The sequence below is a fragment of the Pelophylax lessonae genome, assembly GCF_965119305.1.
Source record: "Pelophylax lessonae genome assembly, contig: HAP1_SCAFFOLD_734, whole genome shotgun sequence".
Classification (NCBI taxonomy): Eukaryota; Metazoa; Chordata; class Amphibia; order Anura; family Ranidae; genus Pelophylax; species Pelophylax lessonae.
The window spans coordinates 21345-48440 of record NW_028119614.1 but is presented as its reverse complement, the minus strand read 5'-3'; the positions used below and the strand labels follow the sequence as shown (position 1 = coordinate 48440).

Here is a 27096-nt window from a genome sequence, read left to right as displayed (position 1 = left end):
GTTCCTATAAGGTGTCAGGATGTCACTGTCTATTTCTCCATGGAGGAGTGGGAGTATTTAGAAGGACACAAGGATCTCTACAAGGACGTCATTATGGAGAATCAGCCACCCCTCACATCACCGGGTAAGAGGAGACTTTATTGTAAAGGAGAGAGCAGTACGGAGGCTCCACCTAGATCCCCCATCATCTGATAAACACATGGAAACAATGTATTCAGTCAGTGTGTGTGTTTCCTACAGATGGATCCAGTAATGGGAACCCACCAGAGAGATGTCCCCGTCCTCTGTATTCCCGGGATTCCACACAGGAAGGTCACACCATCCCTCACCATCATCAGGTAGATGAGGAACAATCACTGATAATATCATTAGGATCTGTACATTATCTGCATTGATGTCATTTTTATTATATATTCAGAGTGGAAACCTGAGAGATTCTAAAGTTGAGGTTAAAGAAGAGATAAAAGAGGAGGATGATGAGGATGGGGTGATGGAGGAGTCAGAGTTTCTAAAAGAACACAAAGATCTGTACCAGGACACCATGGAGGAGTCATCCAGCTACAGAAACCCACCAGAGAGATGTCCCCGTCCTCTGTATTCCCGGGATTCCATACAGGAAGGTCACACCATCCCTCAATGTTACAAGGTTGGTGGATTGGAGCATCTAGAACATGGACTTCTGGAGAGGATGTTTTTTTTTTGTTTTTTATAATATCACAATGCTAAAGCTTATAACCTACAGATGATATTCTCTCTCATTTTCTTGGTTTAGAGTGGAGATCCAATCGATATAGAATTTGAGGTTAAAGCAGAAGAAGAAGAGAGGTATGTGAGGGATGATCAGCAGTCTATGGAGGAGGATGGAATAACGGGGACATTTATAGAGGAGGACACTCCTACAGAGATCAGCACAGGTGGGTCATTAACACTAAATACATACATGACATAAATACATGTAATCCACCACTGATTACTGAATACCAATATTATGAGTCCTGACCCCTGCACTATATACTCTATGTTGTACATTACAGACTTCTGCTCTCTCCCCTCTATCCACTGCTATATACAGTATGTCACAAAAGTAAGCACACCCCTCACATTTTTGGAAATATTTTATTCTATCTTTTCGTGTGACAACACTGAAGAAATGACACTTTGCTACAATGTAAAGTAGTGAGTGTACAGCTTGTATAACAGTGTAAATTTGCTGTTCCCTCAAAATAACTCAACATACAGCCATTCATGTCTAAACCGCTGGCAACAAAAGTGAGTACACCCCTAAGTGAAAATGTCCACATTTGGCCCAAAGTGTCAATATTTTGTGTGGCCACCATTATTTTCCCCTCTTGGGCATGGAGTTAACCAGAGCTTCACAGGTTGCCACGAGTCCTCTTCCACTCCTCCATGATGACATCACAGAGCTGGTGGATGTTAGAGACCTTGCTCTCCTCCAACTTCCATTTGAGGATGCCCCACAGATGCTCAATGGGGTTTAGGTCTGCAGACATGCTTGGCCAGTCCATCACCTTTACCCTCAGCTTCTTTAGCAAGGCAATGGTCATGTTGGAGGTGTGTTTGGTGTCGTTATCATGTTGGAATATTGCCCTGCGGCCCAGTCTCCGAAGGGAGGGGATCATGCTCTGCTTCAGTATGTCACAGTACATGTTGGCATTCATGGTTCCCTCAATGAACTGTAGCTCCCCAGTGCCGGCAGCACTCATGCAGCCCCAGACCATGACACTCCTACCACCATGGTTGACTGTAGGCAAGACACACTTGTCTTTGTACTCCTCACCTGGTTGCCGCCACACACGCTTCACACCATCTGAACCAAATAAGTTTATCTTGGGGAATGGCCGAGCTGCGGATGTGAGAGGACGTGCATGCTGTGAGCTGCGCTGCTGATCCTGGCTGTAATCCTGTGTAACCTCTCATCCTGCCTTGCTTTTTACCGTCAGCCGGTGCCCTGTGTTCCCTGGAGTGTGGCGATCACCCGGTGAGTCCCCCGTTTGTCATCCGCAATGTCTGCGAAGAGTAAGGAGGGTAAATCTGCTTGGGCCGGCCCGGCCCAAGATGGCGGCGCCCCGCAGCGTGCAGCACAGAAGACCACATACCTGGAAGCTGCTCAGAAACTCTTTGCCAAGCCTGCTGCCCGGGACCCCCCTGCCCAGTCTGGGGACCATCGATCCGGCTCGCCGGGGTTCCATTCAGACGCGGATGACACAGTACCACTTGGGGATCTTTCCCGCCAGATCGCGGATTGGGAGGCTGCGGATGCGGACCAGGCCCCTAGACAGTCATCTCCTGCTCCGGATTCCGAACCCACATTGAGGGACATTATGGCTGCGGTTACCACCTGTACTACTTCCATTACGGCCCTGACCGCTGAGCTTAAGGGGGTCAAGGCTGAGATATCGTTCATGAGACATGACATGCAGAAGTTGAGGGAGAGGACAGCAGCGGTGGAGGGAAGGGTCAGCTCCCTCGAGGATGACATGGCGCCCTTGCAAAGGGAAGTAAAACAAACTGCGCTGCTCTCGGCCCAACAAGCTGCACGCCTAGATGATTTGGAGAACCGGATGAGGCGGAGTAATGTCAGAGCTATTTGGATTCCTGAACGGGTGGAAGGTAAAGATCCTGTGGCTTTTATTGAGAAATGGCTGCTCTCCACTTTTGGACAAGACTCCTTTACTACCATGTTTTCGGTGGAACGTGCCCATAGGGTTCCTATGCACCCTCTCCCTCCTGGGGCCCCCCCACGTACTTTCGACTTTAAACTCCTCAATTATAAGGACCGTGACACCATCCTTACTAAAGCTAGAGGCATGCAGGGGAGGTTGAAAATTGACAACTCAAGGATATCCCTGTTCCCCGATTATTCTGCGGAGGTGCAAAAACAGAGGGCGAAATTTGTGGAGGTCAAGCGGAGATTGCGGGACTTGAATGTTCAATATGCTATGCTGTGCCCCTCCAGGCTTCGGGTGGTGGCCCGGGACGAGGTATTGTTCTTTGATAAGCCTTCTGCTGCTGTACAATGGCTGGATGCAAATGGTGGGGCCCTGCGAGCGGCTGCTTCTCCTAGGAGAGAAAACCCCTGAGGACTGCTCCTATCGTCTGGTCCTTTTGAACTCTGGTCGGCCGGTCATGGATCCTGTTGGTTCTCCTGCCTATTCCTGGCTCATGAGGTTACACATACTTTTCCTGCTATGGCGGGAGCTTTTTTGCTGCACACTTTAATGCTACCCCTCACATGGTTGCTATTTTAGAGGCGACTGCATTGGCATCGGTGGTCCCTCTCCGGTTTCCCCCCCTTGGTCCTGATTGGACGTGTCCTACTGATTTTTCTCTTTCCCCACATGTGGCAGACGTGTATTCCCCTGCTATCCCCCCTTTTTTCCCTTTTTTTGGTCCTGGACTTTGGTTCAATTATTGCTTTATCTGCATGCATATTATTACTTTACTGCATTAATGTTGCCCTGTGCTGATGCTGATTCTCCTGAATGTTCTCAATGCTGGGGTGGCTCCGGTACTGTATGGGCTGGACGGCCACTTCTGATATGGTCTGTCTCTGGTGGGGATGTGCGGAAGGGGGGTACTAGGTCTATCCCTTCTGGGCACCCTTTCTTGCCTCTCTGGCCGGGATGCCTGACGCTCCATATAAAGCTGCACTTTGACTATGGCTGATAATGTTTGTGTGATGTCCTGGAACGTGCGGGGCCTCGGCAACCCGGTTAAGAGGACGGCAGTGCTCAGCACCATTAAACGCCTGCAGGCGGACGTGGTTTGCCTGCAGGAGACTCGTATGTCTCCTTCCGCTACCCCGTGTTTAGCTCCTAGTGTATTTAGTCACCAATTTCACTCTGTGACACTTATTCGAGAGGGGTGTGTATTCTAAACAAGAAGGGGGTTCGGTTCCAGTGTTCAAAGTCAGTAATTGACCCTGAAGGCCGGTTTGTTGTTCTATCCTGCCAGCTTGCAAGCCTTAGGTACACACTTGTAGCGGTCTATGTGCCTCCCCCGTATTCTGCAGGGGTGCTTAGACTTATTGTGCCACATATTGCTCAACTCCCGGATGTGCCCCTGCTGATGCTGGGAGACTTTAATGCTGTACTTGACCCTGCCTGGGATAGGTTCTCGCCTCACTCTGGTGGACCTGTGACGGCCGGGGGGGCTATGCCCCTTGCACGGTTGGTGGGTGAACTCGGACTGACAGATGTGTGGAGGTTGGGCCACCCTGAGGTACGGAGGTTTTCGTGCTTCTCGGCGTCCCACTCGGGCCTATCTAGAATTGATCTGGGGTTGGGTAATGGTTCGCTGCTGCCTCTGGTGGTTGCGGCGGATTATACCCCTCAGGAGGTATCCAATCACTCTCCCCTTTGGGTTCGTTTGTCCCTACTGGATACTAGGGGGACTTCACTTTGGAAACTCAATGCTTTCTGGCTGACACTCTTTCCTAACGCTGACCCCTTACCGCCCAAACTGGCATCCTTTTTTGCTAATAATTTAAACTCCGCTGAAGTGGGGGTGGTGTGGGATGCAGCTAAGGCTTTTATGAGAGGTCAATTTATAAGTGTGGTTAATAACATTAAGACGGGCACCAAGCAATGGGAGACTAATGTGTTAGATGTGGTAACGAGGGCAGAGGACACTTATGTGAGAGGTCCGTCTGATGACACTCTGAGGTCTTGACTGGCTGCCCAGTCTATGGCCAAGTCTGTATCGATTCAAAAAGCTGAAAATAAGCGGTTCTTCTTGCAGCAGAGGTATTTTGAAGAGGGGGAAAATACAGGTCATATGCTGGCCATGCTGGTTCGGTCACAACAACCTGCGGCCTTTATCCCCATGATCAAGGATCCTCAGGGCGTGCTCTGGCACGCCACGGATGACGTAGGGAGAGTGCTTGGGGAGTTTTATGCTGACCTGTACTCCTCTAAAATCTCAGCTACTTCCCGGGAAGTTGCTGTTTTTTTGGCTTCCTGCGAGTTGCCTTCTCTGTCTGCCTCGGACGTGGCTGTGCTTGGGGCTCCCATTACGGAAAGCGAAATTTATGTGGCCTTGAAATCCACTAAGCCTGGTAAATCTCCAGGGGCGGATGGTCTCCCGTCAGAGGTTTACAGCCGATACGCTGAACAGTTGGTGCCCGTGCTGCTGCGGGTGTTCAACGAGCGCCTTCCGTGTTGGTCGCCTCCCTCCCTCTATGTCCGAAGCTATAGTTGTCCTACTGCTAAAACCTGGCAAGGATCCGCTTTTAGCGGATTCTTATAGACCTATATCTCTACTCACAACAGATGTTAAACTTCTTGCTAAGATACTGGCCACTAGGCTGTCCTCCGTTGTCCAGGGGGTTGTCCATAGGGATCAGTCGGGGTTTATCCCGACCAGATCGATGGCACTTAATCTCCGCAGGCTATTTCTGAACCTTCAGATCCCGGTGGACAACCCGGGGAACCGGGCAGTCTTTTTACTAGATGCCGCTAAGGCATTTGACAGCGTTGAATGGGTGTACCTGTGGGAAGTTCTCAAGCGCTTTGGTGTGGGAGATAACTTTCTGACATGGGTGTGGGTACTATACGCTGCTCCCACGGCCAGACTTAGGGTGAACGGGGAGCTTTCTGGACCCTTCTGTTTGCACAGGGGGACTAGACAGGGCTGCCCGCTATATCCATTGCTGTTTGCCATGGCGCTGGAGCCCTTAGCGGCACGGATTCGGTCCTCCCCTGACATAGTGGGGTTCAGAAGGGGCTCTCGTGCAGACGTTATCTCACTTTATGCAGATGACACGCTGCTCTATCTGAGTGATACAGGGGAGTCCTTGCGGGCGGCGATGTCCCTTATTGACTATTTTGGGTCCCTGTCTGGATTTTCCATAAATTGGGATAAATCAGTTTTAATGCCCCTTGATCCCATAACTCAGCCTCTCCCGGACTGCGCATCTGCAGTGAGAGTGGTTGACTCTTTTAAATATTTGGGGATTCAGGTGTCTCCTGATCCCACCCAATATATCACGTTGAACCTCGTACCTCTGCTGCAGAAGTTCCGCTCTAAGTGCACGAGCTGGTGCAAACTTCCCTTATCGGTTGCAGGCCAAGTCAATTTAATTAAGATGGTGTGGGCTCCACAACTTCTTTATGTCCTACACAACTCCCCGATCTGGATTCTCCAGCAGTGGTTTTATAGGATTGAATCCCAATTCCGTGAACTGATATGGTGCAAAAAAGGTGGCTAGGATTAAGCTGGCTACCCTTCAGATGGACAAGGATTGTGGTGGCTTGGCTGTCCCCAACCCCAGAATCTATTTTCTAGACTCCCAGGTTCAGCATATGGGGGGCTGGGGTCTGTTGGATCCGTTTGATCCTGTCAGGTCCTTACTGGTCCCTCCTGACTAGCCCCACCCTGTCCTTGTACACCTTGAATCTGGGTTCTCCAATATGGGGACTCGATTGCCCACAGTCACTCTGCTCCGCATGGTGTGGCGCTGTGTCAAGGGTATGCTGCGAATCACGGGCTACCTTCCCCAGACTCCGATTTGGGATAACCGTAACCTCTCCGAACTATTTCGTTTAGAGGGCGCAGAGATATGAAAAGCCCATGGTGTATACTTTATTGCACAGTTGTTCAGAGCGGGGGTATTGAAATCTTTTCAGGACTTGCAGGGGGGAGTTTGGAGTTCCTAGGCACTGCTTTTTTTGCTATCTCCAATTGAGACACGCAATGTTGGCCCAGGCGGGTCTGTCTTCTCTGACGCCCGACACTCACCGCCTATTGGGCGAGGTGTTTCGGGTCTTGGACAAGAAGGGTATGATCTCGCAGGCCTATGCCCTTCTGTTGGGATCCGTGCAGGACCCCTCATCCCTCCCTGCTCGTGCGGGGTGGGAGGGGGATCTGGGACCCATAGATGGGGAAACGTGGGATTTATGCCTCTCATCGATCCCTCTGGTGTCAGTATCAGCCTCCCACAAGATATCTCACTTATTTTTGTTTCATAGAGCCTACAGAACACCGGTACAATTGTTCCGTTGGGGACGCAGATCTACCCCCTTGTGTCCCAAATGTGAGAGAGACCAGGGTACACTTATACACATGTCCCAAACTGTTTCGCTACTGGGGAGAGGTAATTGCCACAATTTCTAAAGTGTATAATTTCCAGCTCCTGAGGGATCCTGTGGTCTGTCTGCTTGGTGCTCTGGAGGTGGAAACTCTAACCCCAAATGCTCATGTTGCCGTGTTGAGATTGTTGTACATTGCTCGCAAATTGATTGCTAGATTCTGGATCTCCTCCAGGGTGCCGAGCAGGGGCCAGTGGATAACACAGGTCAATGCCTCATTAATCAGGGAAAAACTGACATATCGGCATCGAAAAGCCCACAAGAAATTTACCTCATTATGGCAACCTTGGTTGGATGACTGCCCTGGCTCCTCCCCAGTTGGTTATGGATCGGCTGCTCATGGGATAGAGTGACATTTTTTGAGACGATCTAGCGTGCAGAGTCCTCCCTTCCTTTTCTTTGCTTTTCCCTCCTAACCCCCCCCTTTCCCTTTTAAGTTTTCTGCCACTGTTCCTTCCCCTTCCCTTGTCCTTGACACTTAGTATTTCAGGTGGGGTTTTTGATACTTCGTAGAGGTGTATACTATAATGCTGGATGTGCATGGTCCTATTACTATATGCAAAGAATGTTTGCGTGTGTTTATTTCTCCTTCCCCCTATGCACATGGGCACATGCTCGCTATAATAGTCACCTGAATGCAATGATATATGGATGTCATTTCTTTGTAATGTTGCTGTCATATTCTTTGTACGTTTGTATTTTTCTGGACACTGGTTTTGTACATGGTTCTATTTACCGTTCATGTTATTTATTCAGTGTACTGTTTGTACTCAATAAATATTATATTTTTCTTGAAAAAAAAAAAAAAAGTTTATCTTGGTCTCATCAGATCACAGGACATGGTTCCAGTAATCCATGTCCTTAGTCTGCTTGTCTTCAGAAAACTGCTTGCGGGCTTTCTTGTGCATCATCTTTAGAAGAGTCTTCCTTCTGGAACAACAGCCATGCAAACCAATTTTATGCAGTGCGCGGCGTATGGTCTGAGCACTGACAGGCTGACCCTCCACCCCTTCAACCTCTGCATCAATGCTGGCAGCACTCATACGTCTATTTCCCAAAGGCAACCTCTGGATATGACGCTGAGCACGTGCACTCAACTTCTTTGGTGGACCATGGCGAGGCCTGTTCTGAGTAGAACCTGTCCTGTTAAACCGCTGTATGGTCTTGGCCACCGTGCTGCAGCTCAGTTTCAGGGTCTTGGCAATCTTCTTATAGCCTAGGCCATCTTTATGTAGAGAAACAATTCTTTTTTTTTTTCAGATCCTCAGAGAGTTCTTTGCCATGAGGTGCCATGTTGAACTTCCAGTGACCAGTATGAGAGAGTGAGAGCGATAACACCAAATTTAACACACCTGCTCCATTCACACCTGAAACCTTGTAACACTAACGAGTCACATGACCCCGGGGAGGGAAAATGGCTAATTGGGCCCAATTTGGACATTGTCACTTAGGGGTGTACTCACTTTTGTTGCCAGCGGTTTAGACATTAATGGCTGTGTGGTGAGTTATTTTGAGGGGACAGCAAATTTACACTGTTATACAAGCTGTACACTCACTACTTTACATTGTAGCAAAGTGTCATTTCTTCAGTGTTGTCACATGAAAAGATAGAATAAAATATTTACAAAAATGTGAGGGGTGTACTCACTTTTGTGAGATACTGTATATACACATAATATGGATTCTCTTTGTTACGCCCATTTCCTACCAGCTGGACATTTTATATCTGATAAAAAATCTAATGAAAATAAATTTCTTCCCCCAAATCTGTAGACAATAAGTGGGAAATAATAATCCAATCTGTGCGATATCACCGCGCCGTGTAACAATCAGACTTACAATTCAAAAATATGAAATCTATTAAACAGTGTCAGGAAATGAATAAATAGTAATGTGATCATCCAATAAGAGGATAGAAATGTGTGTCATGTGACACGTGTCATCAGTCAGGGCCAATATAAATGATAAAGTGCGAGTGCAGAAATTGCAGATGAGAAAGGTGCTGGTGGTCACTTCCACTCACCTTACCATCTGACTCCTGTGTTACCAGCAAGTCCCACAGATCCCTTCCCCCTCTAGGGATATCGCTCACTCCTCTCCTCCTTCCTCTTCCCCCACGGTATATATGGGGGGGAGGGTAGAAAATAACTCCCCTCTAGTGCTCTCCGTCTATCTGCTTTATTCAACATTAAAATCCAAGATGAAGCTTGACAATGTGATCCTTCACTCAGATACTCCTTCCCTGGGATGGCCGAGATGGGTCGTCCCTGCATAGGCTCCGCCCATATTTTCTATCCCCCCCATATATACCGTGGAGGAAGAGGAAGGAGGAGAGGAGGGAAATTATTTCCCACTTATTGTCTACAGATTTGGGGGAAGAAATTTATTTTGATTTTTTTGGCGCTGCATTTTTTGATTCTTTATTTGTTTTTGTGTTTAGTGAAAGAAACTTTCTGAATGTAAGCTGCCATTGGGTGAATGTTTCTGTGAATATTTATACACCATTCTTTACACTACATGATTGTACCGATTTATTATTTATTTTATATCACATTTTATATCTGATTCGAGGACAGACTTTTACATGGTGATAATAATGTGATAACATCCTCCAACTTTGGGACCTTAAACAGAAAGTGATAATGGGGGAGGAGTCAGTAACCCAATGATGGTGGTCTTCAGGATCAGCCCAGTCTTCATCTTGGTTGTTCTCCCCCCATCCTCACTCTCTGACCTCTGGTGGGGCTCAGCCCCGCTGTTATTCATGACTAAATCATGGACTAAAAAAGGAAGTGCGGGACTTCTTGTGTTGGGAAGATGGCAATGAGTGATAGAGGGGGAGGGGACACTCGTCCTATAATCCCCTCATCACTGTCACTCCTATAAAAGACAGTTCTTGTTGTTTCCTCACTCTCTGACTAAGGTCCATGAATAAAGAACTGAACTGGTAGGAGATCAGAGGACCCATTTACTAGTTACTTTGAGGGGGGAATTGTAAGATCCTCAGAGACAAAGCTGCCTGATGTGGGCGGAGTCCTAGTTTAGGGGAACCAATCTGCTCATGTCTAGTAATAATCTTTGTATTTCTATTTTAGTAGATGGACGGGAGATGAGGAAAACCTCAGAGGATTGTCTCACTTTGTCTCCAGGCTGTAAAGTAGAAGATGAGGACATCACACAGTATAGTCCAGGAGAAAACCCGGCTAACTCAAATATCCATCCGGCACCACACAGTGTAGATGGACCATCGTATTCCTCTTATCCTGAGGAACCTCAGACTGTGAGGGACAGTGCCGGACCATCGTATTCCTCTTATCCTGAGGAACCTCAGACTGTGAGGGACAGTGCCGGACCATCATATTCCTCTTATCCTGAGGAACCTCAGACTGTGAGGGACAGTGCTGTCCTTCCACCAGATAAGAGGTTCTCCTGTACTGAGTGCGGGAAGTGTTTCAGTTTTAAATCCAAACTTAATGTGCATAAAAAATCTCACACTGGTGAGAAGCTGCATTCCTGTCCTGAGTGTGGAAAATGTTTTTCACAAAAGTCATATCTTTCCACACATCAGAGATTGCACACTGGTGAGAAGCCGTATTCCTGTCCTGAGTGTGGGAAATGTTTTTCACAAAAGTCATATCTTTCCAGACATCAGAGATTCCACACTGGGGAGAAGCCGTATTCCTGTCCTGAGTGCGGGAAATGTTTTTCAGATAAGTCCGTTCTTTCCAGACATCAGAGATTGCACACTGGTGTGAAGTCGTATTCCTGTCCTGAGTGCGGGAAATGTTTTTCACTGAAGTCTGGTCTTTCCAAACATCAGAGATTGCACACTGGCGAGAAGCCGTATTCCTGTTCTGAGTGTAGGAAATGTTATTCAGATAAGTCCTCTCTTTCCAGACATCAGAGATTGCACACTGGTGAGAAGCTGTATTCCTGTCCTGAGTGTGGGAAATGCTTTTCACAGAAATCTGATCTTTCCAAACATCAGAGATTGCACACTGGTGAGAAGCCGTATTCCTGTCCTGAGTGTGGGAAATGCTTTTCACAGATATCTGATCTTTCCAGACATCAGAGATTGCACACTGGTGAAAAACCGTATTCCTGTCCTGAGTGCGGGAAATGCTTTTCAGAGAAGTCCAATCTTTCCGTGCATCAGAGATCGCACACTGCTGAGAAGCCGTATTCCTGTCCTGATTGCTGGAAATGTTTTTCACAGAAATCCCATCTTTCCAAACATCAGAGATCTCACACGGGGGAGAAGCCACTTTCCTGTCCTGAGTGAGGGAAATGTTCCGCACTGAAGTCCTGTCTTCCTGTACATCAGGGGTCCCACACAACCCTGCAGGTGTATTAGTGCCTTGAGTGCGGGAAATGTCTTCAATATGAATGTTGGTGGACATATGGGGAAGAAGCACACCCTGATATACACCTCAGATATACTCCATGGCTGATCTTCATCATGTAAGAAACAATTCATAAGGAGATCAGAGATCACCAAAGACATGGATGAAGTGTTGTCCCGTGTTGGCCATTGATAGCAGGAGAAAAATAAAAATGGAGTCCTTACCTTTCATTGGCTGAGTACATTTTGTGTGGGAAGATTTCACAAACACTTACAGATCTGGTTGTTATAAATGTGTTGATGAAATGTGACCCGCATTCCCCCAGTCATGGTGAATTGGGATTTCCTATAATGGTCAGTTCCATCTAGTGGCCATAATGTGCTTTCCTGACAGATGTCCATGGCGCATACGTTTGGGTAGCCCCGCCCTTGTCCCCCCCCTAAGACCCCACCCCTATAAATGTTCAAAATTAGCCAATGGCTGCATTCCTTTTTTGTCCTCCTCACTTATAGGACCATTTTTGTATGAAGTTTTCCTACCTATTGGAAGTATTGGTGGGCGGGTCTGGTGCTGGGCAGCTGTGCGGGATGTCAGGAGCTTCCTTTGGTATCCAGAAGTCTTCCAGGATGTCCCGAGTAGTCATTGAGTCCCCAGCTATCAGCGGGGTGGTGTTATGGCACACATATGTAGAGTATCCATGCCTGGAGAGTGGGCCCCACCATCGGTGGCCATTTGCATTGACTTGGAGCCCAGCTGTTAGTGGGTGGCCATTAAGTGTTAGACACGTTAAAATTCGTTTCGGTGCGAATACAAATTCCGACAAATTTTTGGTTATTAAAAAATAGGAACAAGGAGGGGCAGGGGGACTTTTAAAGGGGATACCGTCATTAGACCAATAATCAAAGTACATATAGGGTAAAAAACAATCTTTATTGGAAGAAACCATCATCCTATATAGAAGAGATTGCTGTATTAAAAAACATAGATACTGTATTGCAAATATTGTAGGTAGCATGCACAGAAACCCAAGGGGTAACATAGGTTTGATGTAGTGATGAACGTTGATGCCCATACACTGGCCCAACATGTTTCGCGGGTGACCGCTTCTTCAGGGGCATATACACAGATAAGGGACATCACAGATGCTACCAGAACAAGAATGAAAAAGAACATGATGAGTGGAACAAAATCAAAATCAAACCTTTGTTACCCCTTGGGTTTCTGTGCATGCTACCTACAATATTTGCAATACAGTATCTATGTTTTTTAATACAGCAATCTCTTCTATATATGATGATGGTTTCTTCCAATAAAGATTGTTTTTTACCCTATATGTACTTTGATTATTGGTCTAATGACGGTATCCCCTTTAAAAGTCCCCCTGCCCCTCCTTGTTCCTATTTTTTAATGAATTTTGGGACGTGGATACCTTTACTCCAATATCCATCTAGGATATATATTTCTGTTTGGAGCTTGTCTTTCTTTTATCAAATTTTTGGTTATTCCTAGATTCGGATGTATCCAAATCTCCAAATGAAATTGTAATGAATTTTGTTGAAACCTGTTAAAATGTGTTTTGTTTATTCATTTTCTAAGGAATTCCAACTTTTTAGAGCGATTCAAATTCAGATCAGTAAAAAAAAAACGATCGACCGATGCAAATTCTGTGTGAAGAAATAGCTGGTTGTTAAGCAGCAAGCCGGGAAGCCGGCTGCCCGCATCCTTACTAACCATGACTCATCAGCTGTCAGCGGGCTTCCCCACTGACAGATGAATGGAAAGAAAAGAGTGCCGGCATTAGAAAAAGGGCGTGCCCCCCCAGTCCATACCAGGCCCTTCAGGGCCAAAAGGAAAGAAAAAAAAAACCCAGCGTGGGTTCTCCCCTAAAATCCATACCAGACCCTTTATCCCGGCATGCAGCCCGGCAGGTCAGGAGAGTGGGAGGGACGAGTGAGGGCCCCCCCTCCTTAACCATACCAGGCCATATGTCCTCAACATGGGGGGTGGGTGCTTTGGGGAAGCTCTGCCCCCCCCCACCCCAAAGCACCTTGTCCCCATGTTGATGGGGACAAGGGCCTCTTCCCCACAACCATGGCCTTGCGGGGGTCTGCAGGCAGGGGGCTTGTAATATGAAAGCCCCTTTTACCAAGGGGGCCCCCAGATCCCGCCCCCCCCCCCATGTGAATGAGTATCGGGACCATAGTACCTGTACCTATTCACCAAAAAGGTGTCAAAGTAATAAAAACACACACACAATTTTTGAAAAATCCTTTATTAAAAAAATAACTACTGCAGGCTCCTCCTCCAATTGACATTTCTTACATAGGTAAGGGGCGGGGTCACCTGTCTACATCACCTGGTAGTACTGCCCCCTTCTGATGTCATGGACTGGTGCATTCTGGGTCCTGACGTCAGAAGGGGTGGTGCCACCAGGTGATGTAGACAGGTGACCCCGCCCCTTACCTATATAAAAGATGTGAAACGGGGAACCTGCAGTAGGCAGAGGGCCTCCATGACGGCGAGAGCGTCTTTTTTAATTTATTTTTTCGGGTGTCGCGGGCGTTGTGATTGATGACGGATCTACATCGGGGGAGGCTGGATTTTATTTTTTAATAAAGGATTTTTCAAAAATTGTGTGTGTGTTTTTATTACTTTTTGCCACTTTTTTGGTGAATAGGTACAGGTACTATGGTCCCAATACTCATTCACATGGGGGGGCGGGATCTGGAGGCCCCCTTGCTAAAAGGGCCTTAAGATTACGACAAGCCCCCTGCCTGAAGACCCCCACAACCACATCAACATGGGGAAAAGGTGCTTTGAGGGTGGCAGGGGAGAGCTTCTCCAAAGCATCCCCCCCCATGTTGAGGCCATGTGGTCTGGTATGGGTTAGGAGGGGGGGCACTCCCTCATCCCCCCTCTCCTGACCTGCCGAACTGCATGGTCAGGTAAAGGTCTGGTATGGATTTTGGAGGACCCCCACGTCCTTTTTTTTTTTTTTTTTACATTTTGGTGTAGGCCTGGTATAGACTGGGGGGGAGGGGAACCCCACATAGTTTTTTTAACATTTTTCTAGGGCCTGGCAATGCCGGCATTGTTTTCTTTCCATTCATCTGTCAGTGGGGAAGCCCGCTGACAGCTGATGAGTCATCGGTTGTTAAGGATGCGGGTGGCTGGCTTCCCAGCCCAAATCCAATTGGGGAAAGACCGCTCCAGGTGGGCTGGATGTCAGGTGCTGGTCGGATCCGTCAATCCGGAATCACATGAAGCAAAAAAGAAGAGATGACCGCACTCCGATATAAATCAAAAATTGGAGTAAAATTTATTCCACATCAAACAAATAGGCAAACTGGAACAACACACTGTGGATGCAGGACATAAAGGCAGACGCGTTTCACGACTTAGGGATGTCGCTTACTCATTGCCAGCCCCCCATTTAACAACCAGCTACTTCTTCACACAGAATTCAAATCGGTCGATCGTTTTTTGACCGATCGGAATTCCGATTGTTCTGAAAAGTTGAAATTCGTTAGAAAATTAATAAACTAAACAAATTTTACTGAAAACTAAAAGAAATTTAATGAAAACTAAACAAAAGTAACCTAATTCCAAAACCAAACTAAAGGAATTCCATAACAAAACAAAATTAGTAACATAACGAATCTATCCGAAACGAAACAAATGTTTCCATTCTGCACATGTCTCCTAAGCGTGCCCAACCCAGATATAGCAGTTGTGTTCCTGCCTCTGGGATCCGGGTCGCCCTACAGATGCATCGATTGCCCTGTGGAAGAGGTGCGGGACACGTGAGTATGTTTGTCTTGAGGTCAGCAGAAGGGAGCAGACGCCATGCGGGCTGCTAGGGATTAACCAAAAGGAAAACATATGGAGAGGACTCTGCTCTATGGGTGATCGATGTACATTGCAGCATCTTATCAAAGTTTGGTGCAGTCGCCTACCTTTGTCTTCTTTTCTGTCCTGAGGAGAGAACTGTTTGTTGAAGCAAGGTTTGCTTTCTGCGTAGCGGTACCCCCACAGGAGCCGCTTGGATATTGGTTTGCCTGGGCCTCCACAGCCAGATACAGGGTATTTTCACACAGCCAGGTGCACACACTCTTCCGCTCGTTGTCTCCAATGACCAGTCTAGGGGATGTGTTTTTATGTTTTATTTGGAGAACTTGGAGAGGAGAAGAAAAACCAGAGCTATCCTGAGAGTCCCAACATCCTATCTGTTCAGAGAAATGGAAACTACAGATGTTCACAAGGAACCACTGTCATATGTGTGGACTTTAAGGGCACAGCATGAGACAGATAACAACTACATGGATTTATCCTAAAATAATATTTATTGATTTATCTAAAACCAGATCTCAATAAAATGAGGAAACTGGCCCCAAACTGAGCTCAGCTCGTACACAGGAGATCAATGTCTCCTACTAATTTCACTCATGTACATCATACATATATAAGGATAAGTTGGTATATATCATAAGGTTCGTGTAGGTATAGATATTTCCTCTCTTCACTTAGATGTAACATTTAGTGACGACCATGTACTTTATTACTGAATATATCTTATTACTATTATAACAATCTCCTTACTATATGGATTTTTTTGTGTCAGCTTTTTTTGTATACATGTCTGCATCATATTTGTTACTGATGCCAACATTTGTATCAATTACTGTATGTATAATAAATGACTACGTTCAGATTCTATTTTTATATATCTTAGTTGGTGACCGGCCTCATTTAAAGTCCCACGACCTCTGTTTTCTGTTTGCATTAACCATTAGGGATGGAGGCACGTCACTGTGTTTGCTTCGGATCATATTCCTCTATCTTCATCTGTTCATTGGTCAACGCGTTTCACACAAGGCTTCTTCAGGACTATGAAGATGTACAGACAGTTTTCTCTTAAAATTAACAGACTCGATATTAGTGTTTCATAAACATAGAACATAATCTGTATTTATGTACATCATAATAAATACAAACATGACTTACTAGCACACGGCCTTCCTTCGAACCCCCAACAAATTAACCTGACCTGGGGCAGACACAGGGGGGAAAATCAGACCAAAATCTGTTGTGTATCTATAGGTATCTGTCCTGATGATCCTATGTACAAGATAAAATATACAGTCTCTCACAAAAGTAAGTACACCCTCTAATTTTTGCAAATATTTTATTCTATCTTTTCATGTGACAACACTGAAGAAATTACACTTTGCTACAATGTAAAGTAGTGAGTGTACAGCTTGTATAACAGTGTAAATTTGCTGTCCCCCTCAAAATCACTCAACACACAGCCATTAATATCTAAACTGCTGGCAACAAAAGGGAGTACACCCCTAAGTGACAATGTCCAAATTGGGCCCAATTAGCCATTTTCCCTCCCCAGTGTCATGTGACTCGTTAGTGTTACAAGGTCTCAGGTGTGGTAAATTTGGTGTTATCGCTCTCACTCTCTCATACTGGAAGTTCAACATGGCACCTCATGGCAAAGAACTCTCTCAGGATCTGAAAAAAACAATTGTTGCTCTACATAAGGATGGCCTAGGCTATAAGAAGATTGCCAAGACCCTGAAACTGAGATGCAGCCCAGTGGCCAAGATCAAACAGCGGTTTAGCAGGACAGGTTCCACTAAGAACAGGCCTCGCCACCATGATCAGCCAAAGAAGTTTATTGCATATGCTCAGCATCATATCCAGAGGTTGTCTTTGGGAAATAGACATATGAGTGCTGTTAGCATTGCTGCAGAGGTTGAAGGGGTGGGGGAGGGGTCAGTCTGTCAGTGCTCAGACCATACGCTGCACACTGCATCAAATTGGTCTGTATAGGTGTTGTCCCAGAAGGAAGCCTCTTCTAAAGATGATGCACAAGAAAGTCTACAAACAGTTTACTGAAGACAAGCAGACTAAGGACATGAATTACTGGAACCATGTGCTGTGGTCTGATGAACTTATTTGGTTCAGATGGTGTCAGGCGTGTGTGGCGGCAACCAGGTGAGGAGTACAAAGACAAGTGTGTCTTTCCTACAGTAAAGCATGGTGGTGGGAGTGTCATGGTCTGGGGCTGCATGAGTGCTGCCTGCACTGGGAAGCTACAGTTCATTGAGGGAACCATGAATGCCAACATGTACTGTGACATACTGAAGCAGAGCATGATCCCCTCCCTTCAGAGACTGGGCCACAGGACAGTATTCCAACATTATAACGACCCCAAGCACACCTCCAAGACAACCACTGCCTTGCTAGAGAAGCTGAGGGTAAAGGTGATGGACTGGCCAAGCATGTCTCCAGACTTAAACCCTATTGAGCATCTGTGGGGCATCCTCAAACGGAAGGTGGAGGAGCGCAAGGTCTCTAACATCCACCAGCTCTGTGATGTCATCATGGAGGAGAGGAAGAGGACTCCAGTGGTAACCTGTGAAGCTCTGGTGAACTCCATGCCCAAGAGGGTTAAGGCAGTGCTGGAAAATAATGGTGGCCACACAAAATATTTACACTTTGGGCCCAATTCGTACACTTTAATTTAGGGGCGTACTCACTTTTGTTGCCAGCGGTTTAGACATTAATGGTTGTGTGTTGAGTTATTTTGAGGGGACAGCAAATTTACACTGTTATACAAGCTGTACACTCACTACTTTACATTGTAGCAAAGTGTAATTTCTTCAGTGTTGTCACATGAAAAGATAGGATAAAATATTTACAAAAATGTGAGGGGTGTACTTACTTTTGTGAGATACTGTATATGTGTAGTAGTGTGATCTTAGACTTACAAATTCTTATACAAGAAGAAGGCGGGATAGAAACTACACTTTATAGAAAACCGACAGCCGGCAACACGGTTTTACATGGCAATAGCTTTCATCCAAACCCCCGGTACATAGTATACCCTACTCCCAGTATCTTAGATTGCATCGAATCTGTTCAAGCGACGAAGATTTTAAATGGGGGGTGGACTCCCTTAGAAAGAGATTGCTTATTAGAGGCTATTCACGGACTACACTGCGAAAAAGCTTATAATAGGGCTTATAAGCACAAAAGAGAGAAAGTTATGTTCCGAGGCCTGAAACAACCAAAAACAGAAATCGTCCGTTTAATAACACCTTATACTAGACAACATACACAAATTAGAAAATACTTCAACAACATTGGTACAGACATCCATGCTCTCATCTGCCAGGACTCCACCCACTGTCCAATATACTCCATGGCTATTGGATCAGTGTGAAACATCAAGACAGCATGAGCTGTGTCCCTGTTAGGCAGAGAAACCAAAAACTCTATCCACTCATTCTAGCCCCTACCTAGGAGGGCTCTACATCTGTATGGCAGGGTCTGTTTGATTATTCACCTGCTGGGATGGTGCTCTGATGTGAGAAGCTGCAGTGTCAGTATTCCTTTAGCAGTAATTAACCCCTTACGGGTTTTTCTCAACCAGCAATCAAACAACTGTTACACTGTCTTTTTTGACAGCTTAGGAGACTTTAGCACCCGTAGTTTGAATTGCAAATTTTTTTTTTTTCTAAATTACTACATAGCTTGAGTAGCAATTATATAGGTAATATATTTCTTTTTCCCACACAATATGGAGTTCTCCTATGCACCATGTCTGTTTATCATGGATTTATTTCTTACTGTGACAGGTCCTTGTGCCACTGCAGCCTAATCCCTCTATGCTGTGGCTGCTCTATGCAGGTTATAGCTGGAGGGGGCAGCGTCTTCCTTACTGATACTGTTCCTGGATTGTCAGCCCTTCTGCAGGCCTCATAAAGCTGGTGTATGGGAAGCTGACTAATGGACACTTTCTATTAAGCCTCTCCAGATCTCCATGTATTATGCACACCGTAGACTGGGCCTTTGGTGCTTGACAGGCAAAACCCTGTATAAATTTCCTGCTTTGTTCAGGCATCCAGGGAGGAAGATGACCCCTACCAACAGGTTGCCACAGGTAGTCAATACACTCTAAAGGAGTCTGTTACATCTCTCCCTGTGCAAGGAGTCTCAACTCTGACAATGTCAAGCTTTTCCCTTGCAGGATCAGTCAACTGACCAATTTAACCCTCTTCAAACAATTCCTAATAGGAAGATGAGGATGGTCTATAAGCAGGTTTTTGTACCTCCCTTCCTGCAGAGTTACCTGCAATACAATTTTTTTTCGCACTTCCAAAGCAGTGCATTGCCTTTTTTCCCTATGATGTATAATCTAGAAGCTCATGCTAGAAGAGTGGTGCAAATTGATCAGAAGGGCAGAGCAGCAGAATGTCTTAGTGGTCATCACCTTGCAGCACTGGGTTGCTCAGTTCAAACCCCAACCAGAACACTTCTACCTGCACTGCAGGATGTCAGATTAGGCACTTGTGAAGAGGGAGAGGTCTTCCAGTATAATGAGTCACCTATTTGGTTGACGTGGCCTTCATGAGCTTAGCCATATGCATGGAGTTGCCATTGGGGGATGCTGTGTCCTTCAGGGGTATATTCAATAATAATGATTAGGTGGGTCCTTGGGGGGTTTAGGGTCTTCTGGTGGTAACTTTGTGTTGGACTTGTCCCTAAGGGGTTTATCTGTCTGCAGTTGTAGCCTGTGAACCTGCCTTAACCTTTGCCTCTCTTCCAATGCAATGGAAGTTGGGATGAAGAATATTGATTCTGTCCAAAAGAATAATTCTATGAGTGGGACAATCTTGTCTGCATTGCAAGAGTTTAAACTGTATCCTTTAAGGGCTAGCTTCATTTGATAGCAATGAGCTGCATTTAGTCCGGCCTCCTGCTTTAGAGTAAATGTCTGCCGAATGAAAGAAAACTGCAGTTCTAGAGTCAGTGTCTAATTCCAAAGAGGTTTGCTCCTGCAGTTCTGACTTGAAGTCCAGAAAGAATTGAAGAGAGAAAGAAAGTCCTCAACCAAATAGTCAGCAAAGAGCTCCACTTCTGGGGGAGAGGTTGCTTACCGGTCTTTTTCAGATTGTGCCACCCATACATATCCTATGGGGACCTGGTTGCTCCTCTTCTGATAGGAGGGTACAGCTTTGGTCTCAGACATTTGGACCGTCAGGACAAGCACTTCAGGCCATGCTTGAACATTCAGTCACCTTTAAGCCTCTGACTGTGCCAGGAGGAATCCTTTGCTCCAGCAACAATGCTTGATACATTTTCGACCGATTTGAATTGCCCTGAAAGCTTAAATTAAACAAATTCAAGAAAGCGAAATAAATAGCTAAACCGATTTATCCGAAATAAAACAAATGTTTCCATTCTGCACATGTCGATGATGTTCAGCTTAAATATTAATTAATATGGTTATTGATGTTGTATGTTTAAATAGAGAGAAAGCAGTATGGCGGGTTTGCTGTGACTAAATGCTTGTAGTGTGAAACGCGTTGACAGTCTCATCTCTCCTGCCATGTTGTCACTTCTGCAAATATTCTAATAAAGGAGTATTTGGTTGGAGCATGGTTGTCCATTCAAGTTTCTTTTGATGCCTCAGTGACCAGCTGGACTTGCACTGATTGTGTGAGCAGAATAATGTACACCAACCTAGAATGGGATATATTTGCGGGTTATCTTCCCTAGTTTATGACGCAGAGACAGGAGGGAATGGAGAGGATATGGATGCCGTACTGGAGGAAGGTGCAGACAATTTCTCTCCCCCACATTGTCATTATAATGAAGAAGGACCTTCACACAACATGCTTGCTAACGTTGAAAAGCTCATTTCCTCTGTCTGCAAAATCCTTGACATTCTACCAATGAGAAGAAGATTGGGATCCTGGCACTCCAAATGGTTTATGTCTCTACAAATAAGCGGATGCTTAGGGGGGGTGCGGACATTATTCTCCTGTATTAAACCACTTCCCACCCAACGACCTCATATGACGTCATGGACTTTGAGTGAAGATATCTGGATGATGGGTGGAGCTACAGGCATCATTCACATATCTTCTTTTTCTGCCGGTGATTCCCTGCACCATAGAAACAATCATATGGTCTGTTCAGCCACTTGATTGTTTTTACAGGCGCCGCCCTCATGAAAGTAAAAAATATATATTTTTTTTTTTTAAATTGTCGGTCATTTTTTGATTATAGCACAAAAAATAAAAAATCACAGAGGTGATCAAATAACCCCCAAAAGAAAGTTCTATTTGTGGGAAAAAAAGGACATTGATTTTATCTGGGTACAGCGTCGCATGACCGCAAAATTTTCAAATAAAGTAACGCAAAAAATGGCCTGGTCATGAAGGGGGGTAAATCTTCCAGGGCTGAAATTGTTAACTGTCAATTGCGCGGTCGTGCGACGCTGTACCCAAATAAAGTCAATGTCCTTTTTTCCCCCACAAATAGAGATTTCTTTTGGGGATATTTAATCACCTCTGCGGTTTTTCATTTTTGCGCTATAAACAAAAATTTTTTGACAAAACAATATTTTTTAATTTCTGCTATAAAACATCCAATAAAAATGTAAAAAAATTAAATTTATTCATCAATTTATGCCAATATGTATTCTGCTACATGTTTTTTGTTTAAAATAAATCTCAATAAACTTATTTTAATAAGTTTGCGCAAAAAATTTCTTGTCTATAAACTATGGGATATATTTATGGAATTTTTATTTTTTTACTAGTAAAAGCGGTGATTGGTGACTTACAGCGGGACTTTATTGTGGCGAACAAATCAGACACTAACTGACACTTTGTGGGAACCAGTGACACCAATACAATGATCAGTGCTAAAAATATGCACTGTCACTGTACTAATGACACTGGCTGGGAAGGGGCGATCAAATGGTTAAATGTGTGCCTAGCCAGTGTTGGTGTATTGGGGGAGGTGCTTTTACTAGGGGAAGGCATGGATCAGTGCCTCTGCTTTGCAGGAATTAAGGATCCATGCTTTCCCTACTGACAGAACGGATACTGCCTTGTTTACATAGATGGATTGCAATTCTCTGCCTGTGTACCGAACGATCAACGGGTGTCGGAGGACATCGCGTCTGCGGGACCTGCTGTGTAGAATCACAGTGGTAGTGAGCCGCTGGCAGCGCGCACTTGTGCATACTACCTGGAAGTGCAGGATCATGTTTATATACGTGGTTCTGAGCAGCACGGCTGCCCTGTAGCAATAAAACTGCTATAGGGAGGTCGGAAAGTGGTAAAGACTTTTTTCACACCCCCAAATTTTGAGTCCCCCAAATATACATTCCAGACTCTGAATCTAGTAGGTGTTTAAAGCAAAGAAACAAAAAAAAAAAAACTGTGTGAGGTCAGCCGGGAAATAAATACAAAACTGTTAATCCGAGCATGCAGCCTGCCTGGCCAGGAAAGGGGGGGGGGGGGTGAGCGTGTGAAGGTAATAGGCAGTAATATATTTCTCCCCCCCCCCCCCCCTTGGTGGGAGTGGAGATGAGCCATCTATAAGGATATACAACACAAGGCTGTGTTCGCACTACGAGACGTTTCTCGGGGCTGCAGTTCCTCTGAGCTCCACAAGGTGGTGATCTCACTTCTACCCAGACAGGAAGTCTCTATGGAAGACAGGAAGTGATGGCAGGTACAGACACAAGTTCCATGTGGCACAAAGGAGAGAGGAGACATTGCTGGAAGTGGCAGTAGAGGAGGTAATAAGATCTTATTTTCTATTTACACCCAGTAACCCCCCCCCCCCCGTCACGTCCGTCCTCTTCCTCCATAGTCACTGTTTATCTCCAGCAGATGATGATACGCACATATATAGTGTGGAAAGCTAGATCAACCCCTTCAGGGTCGAAAAATTATCTTGAGATTATTCTGGAGATTTGTCACCTTTCCCACCAATCATCTTCTCACCTTAGCAGTCTCTTGTAAAGAGGGATGAGATTTGAGTTCTCCTGAAATTTGCCCTTTCACACCCTTCCTCTGAAGATACAAATATCTCCATGCTTCACTACATTAACCATGTGCCTGCCCCTCCTGTAGGCCCAGGATCGGCATGGTGGATGGAGTGGAGGGTGATCAGTTCTCAGATCTCTTCTCTGGTGAATGAATGCTGAAGAGATGAGCATTTCATCACTTCCAGGTTTAGTGCCATTGTTCCCCGGTCACTGTGGTCAGGGATGAAGCTGGTTGATCCCAATCTGTACTTCATCAGCTTCACTGGGGTCCATAGGTGACTTTGGAGGTCTAATAAACCCCTAATGTCTCCTTAACCGGTTGCCGACCGCCGCAAGTACATATATTGCGGCGGTCAGCCCCGGCCAGGCATAGTGATGTACCGGTACGTCACTAGCCTGGGAGCCAATAGCGGGCGAGCGTGCATCGCCGGAGGCGCGCTCCCACCTCGGCTCGTTCACGGACACCTCCATGCGTGTGACCGGTGGACCCGATGTCCGTCGGTCACTCGCGAGCGTCCGCTGTGAAGGGAGAAAGGCAGGCGGCTAATGTAAACAAAGCCGCCTGTCATTCTTCCCTGTGAAAAAGCACTGATCTAACGGTCCTGCTATGTAGGACCGTTGATCTGTGCTGTTACACACACAGCCACATCCCTGCACAGTAAGAATCACGCCCCTAGTGACACACATAGTCACTGCATCTCTAATAAAGTTAACCCCTTCCCTGGCAGTGTCATTTTTACAGTAAAAGTGCATATGTATAAAACTGATTACTCTAGTAATGTCACTGGTACCCCCAAAAGTGTCAAAAATGTCAGTCAAGGGTCCGATCTGTCCACCGCAATGTCGCAGTCCCGCAAAAAAAAAAATCGCAGATGGCTGCCATAACTTAAAAAAAAAAACAACAAAAATGACAAAAATCTTTCCCTTAGTTAGTAAACGCAATAACTTTTGCGCAAACCAATTAAAATACGCTTATTGTGATTTTTTTTTTTTTTTTTACCAAACATAGGTAGCAGAAAACAAATTGGCCAAAAAATTTTTAAAAATTTGATTTTTACATTTTCTTGGGTAATTTCATATAAAAAAATGTGAAAAATATTGTTATTTTTGCAAAATTGTCGCTCTTTTTTTGATTATAGCGCATGATCAAAAAATCGCAGAGGTGATCAAATACCACCAAAAGAAAGCTCTATTTGTGGCAAAAAAAGGACGTCAAATTTGTTTAGGTACAGCGTCGCACGACTGCGCAATTGCCCGTTAAAATCACGCAGTGCCGAATCGCAAAAAATACCCCCTGGTCAGGAAGGGGGTAAAATCTTCCGGGGCTTAAGTGATTAAAGAGGACCTGTCATTTATATTACACTGTCACAAAGGGGGTATTGGCCGCACACTAGAGTGAGAGAAATGATTCTGGGGCCGTTATTACCGGGTTTCTCTAAACGAATGACCTGTAGGAGCTTTTATAGCATTGTCTTTGCACCATGTTGAGTAGTGAATTTAGTTACCATTTCATGGGAACACAGAGTTTTAAGGGTTGACATAATTGTGTGTGTGGGGGGGGGGGGGCTTTGTTTTTACAAGTTTCAATATACAGATTTTATTGTGTGTGAGAATGTTATTTTGTTTAAAGCCCATCTCTGGGGAAACAAAAAATTACCAAAACCCAAATGAGCATTTAACCCTCGTATAATGGGGGCAGCCCCTCTTCAAGGGTTACATGGTCATTTTGGTGTAGGGAACCAGTAAACGCACTTTTACTTATCCGATCCTCTGATCCCTCAATACCGACACTCTTCTCTACTCCCCTACACTCTGGCAGTGGACTGTCCCTCCTCCTGTCCAATCAAGGGCTATGGGCTCTGCATTGGTCTTGATTGTCTCAGAGAACCTGTGACCACTCTTTATAAAAAGATCCCCCTAATTAACCCAATCTACATGTTCCAATTCCCACCGGGGGCAACCCGCCTATAACCCCTTATATCCCCATCCTAATATTGTCCAACCAATGCAATCCAGATAATTCTTCATTATCCATCTACAGAGAAACCTGCATAGATCACATGACCACACCAATGAGGATGGAGGAGGATCGGAGTCACATGACTGAGAGGTTATTAAGCCACACCCTGGAGATTATCTACCTGCTGATCGGAGAGGTGAGGAGGATTCTGGGAGGTCACATGACATCACTCTTATCTCTATTAATAAAACACAGACCTGACTGGAGAGGTGAGGAGGATTCTGGGAGGTCACATGACATCACTCTTATCTCTATTAATAAAACACAGACCTGACTGGAGAGGTGAGGAGGATTCTGGGAGATCACATGACATCACTCTTATCTAGTCTGGTCAATAGACCATGTTCTTATTGTAGACATGTAGATGATGTCAGATGATTGATATCGGTTTATCTTTCTCCTGATCTGTAGGATTGTGTTGTAGTGAAGGAGTCTACTGGAGAGCCAATCTCAGGGGGATGGAGCAGGACCCAGAGCCCCATCATGGTGCCTCCACCTCGTTCTCTGATACCTGAGAGGAACAGAGAGCAGAAGATCCTGGAACTGACCACCATGATGGTCCATCTGCTGACAGGGGAGGTGAGCGGTGCTGGGAATTCTGGGACATTATCCAGTAACAGACCTGGGATGTGTCTGGATGGTGACTGTATCATTGTGTGTGTCAGGTTCCTATAAGGTGTCAGGATGTCACTGTCTATTTCTCCATGGAGGAGTGGGAGTATTTAGAAGGACACAAGGATCTCTACAAGGACGTCATGATGGAGAATCAGCCGCCCCTCACATCACCGGGTAAGAGGAGACTTTATTGTAAAGGAGAGAGCAGTACGGAGGCTCCACCTAGATCCCCCATCATCTGATAAACATATAGAAACAATGTATTCAGGCAGTGTGTGTGTTTCCTACAGATGGATCCAGTAATGGGAACCCACCAGAGAGATGTCCCCGTCCTCTGTATTCCCGGGATTCCACACAGGAAGGTCACACCATCCCCCACCATCATCAGGTAGATGAGGAACAATCACTGATAGTATCATTAGGATCTGTACATTATCTGCATTGTTACCATTGATGTCATTTTTATTATATATTCAGAGTGGAAACCTGAGAGATTCTAAAGTTGAGGTTAAAGAAGAGATAAAAGAGGAGGATGATGAGGATGGGGTGATGGAGGAGTCAGAGTTTCTAAAGGAACACAAAGATCTGTATCAGGACACCATGGAGGAGTCATCCAGCTACAGAAACCCACCAGAGAGATGTCCCCGTCCTCTGTATTCCCGGGATTCCCCACCGGAAGGTCACACCATCCCTCAATGTTACAAGGTTGGAGGATTGGAGTATCTAGAACATGGACTTCTGGGGAGGATGTGTTTTTTTTTTTTTTTATAATATCACAGTTTTAAAGCTTATAACCTACAGATGATATTCACTCTAATTTTCTTGATTTAGAGTGGAGATCCAATCTATATAGAATTTGAGGTTAAAGCAGAAGAAGAAGAGAGGTATGTGAGGGATGATCAGCAGTCTATGGAGGAGGATGGAATAACGGGGACATTTATAGAGGAGGACACTCCTACAGAGATCAGCACAGGTGGGTCATTAACACTAAATACATACATGACATAAATACATGTAATCCAACACTGATTACTGAATACCAATATTATGAGTCCTGACCCCTCCACTATATACTCTATGTTGTATTACAGACTTCTGCTCTATCTCCTCTACCCACCGCTACACTATCTCACAAAATTAAGT

At 45.4% G+C, this 27096-nt stretch overlaps 1 protein-coding gene across 1 annotated transcript; it reads left to right on the top strand.

Annotated features, from left to right (window-relative positions):
• Positions 1 to 26758, top strand: LOC309543695 (uncharacterized protein; the record flags this gene model as incomplete). The annotated part of the gene is made up of 10 exons (XM_082276145.1): positions 1 to 124; positions 241 to 338; positions 419 to 646; positions 773 to 914; positions 10205 to 10389; positions 25750 to 25917; positions 26004 to 26127; positions 26244 to 26341; positions 26431 to 26632; positions 26733 to 26758. Coding segments are annotated over 10 exons (1395 nt in total), but the record flags the coding sequence as incomplete, so codon positions are not given.
• Between the last annotated feature and the right edge of the window lie 338 nt (positions 26759 to 27096).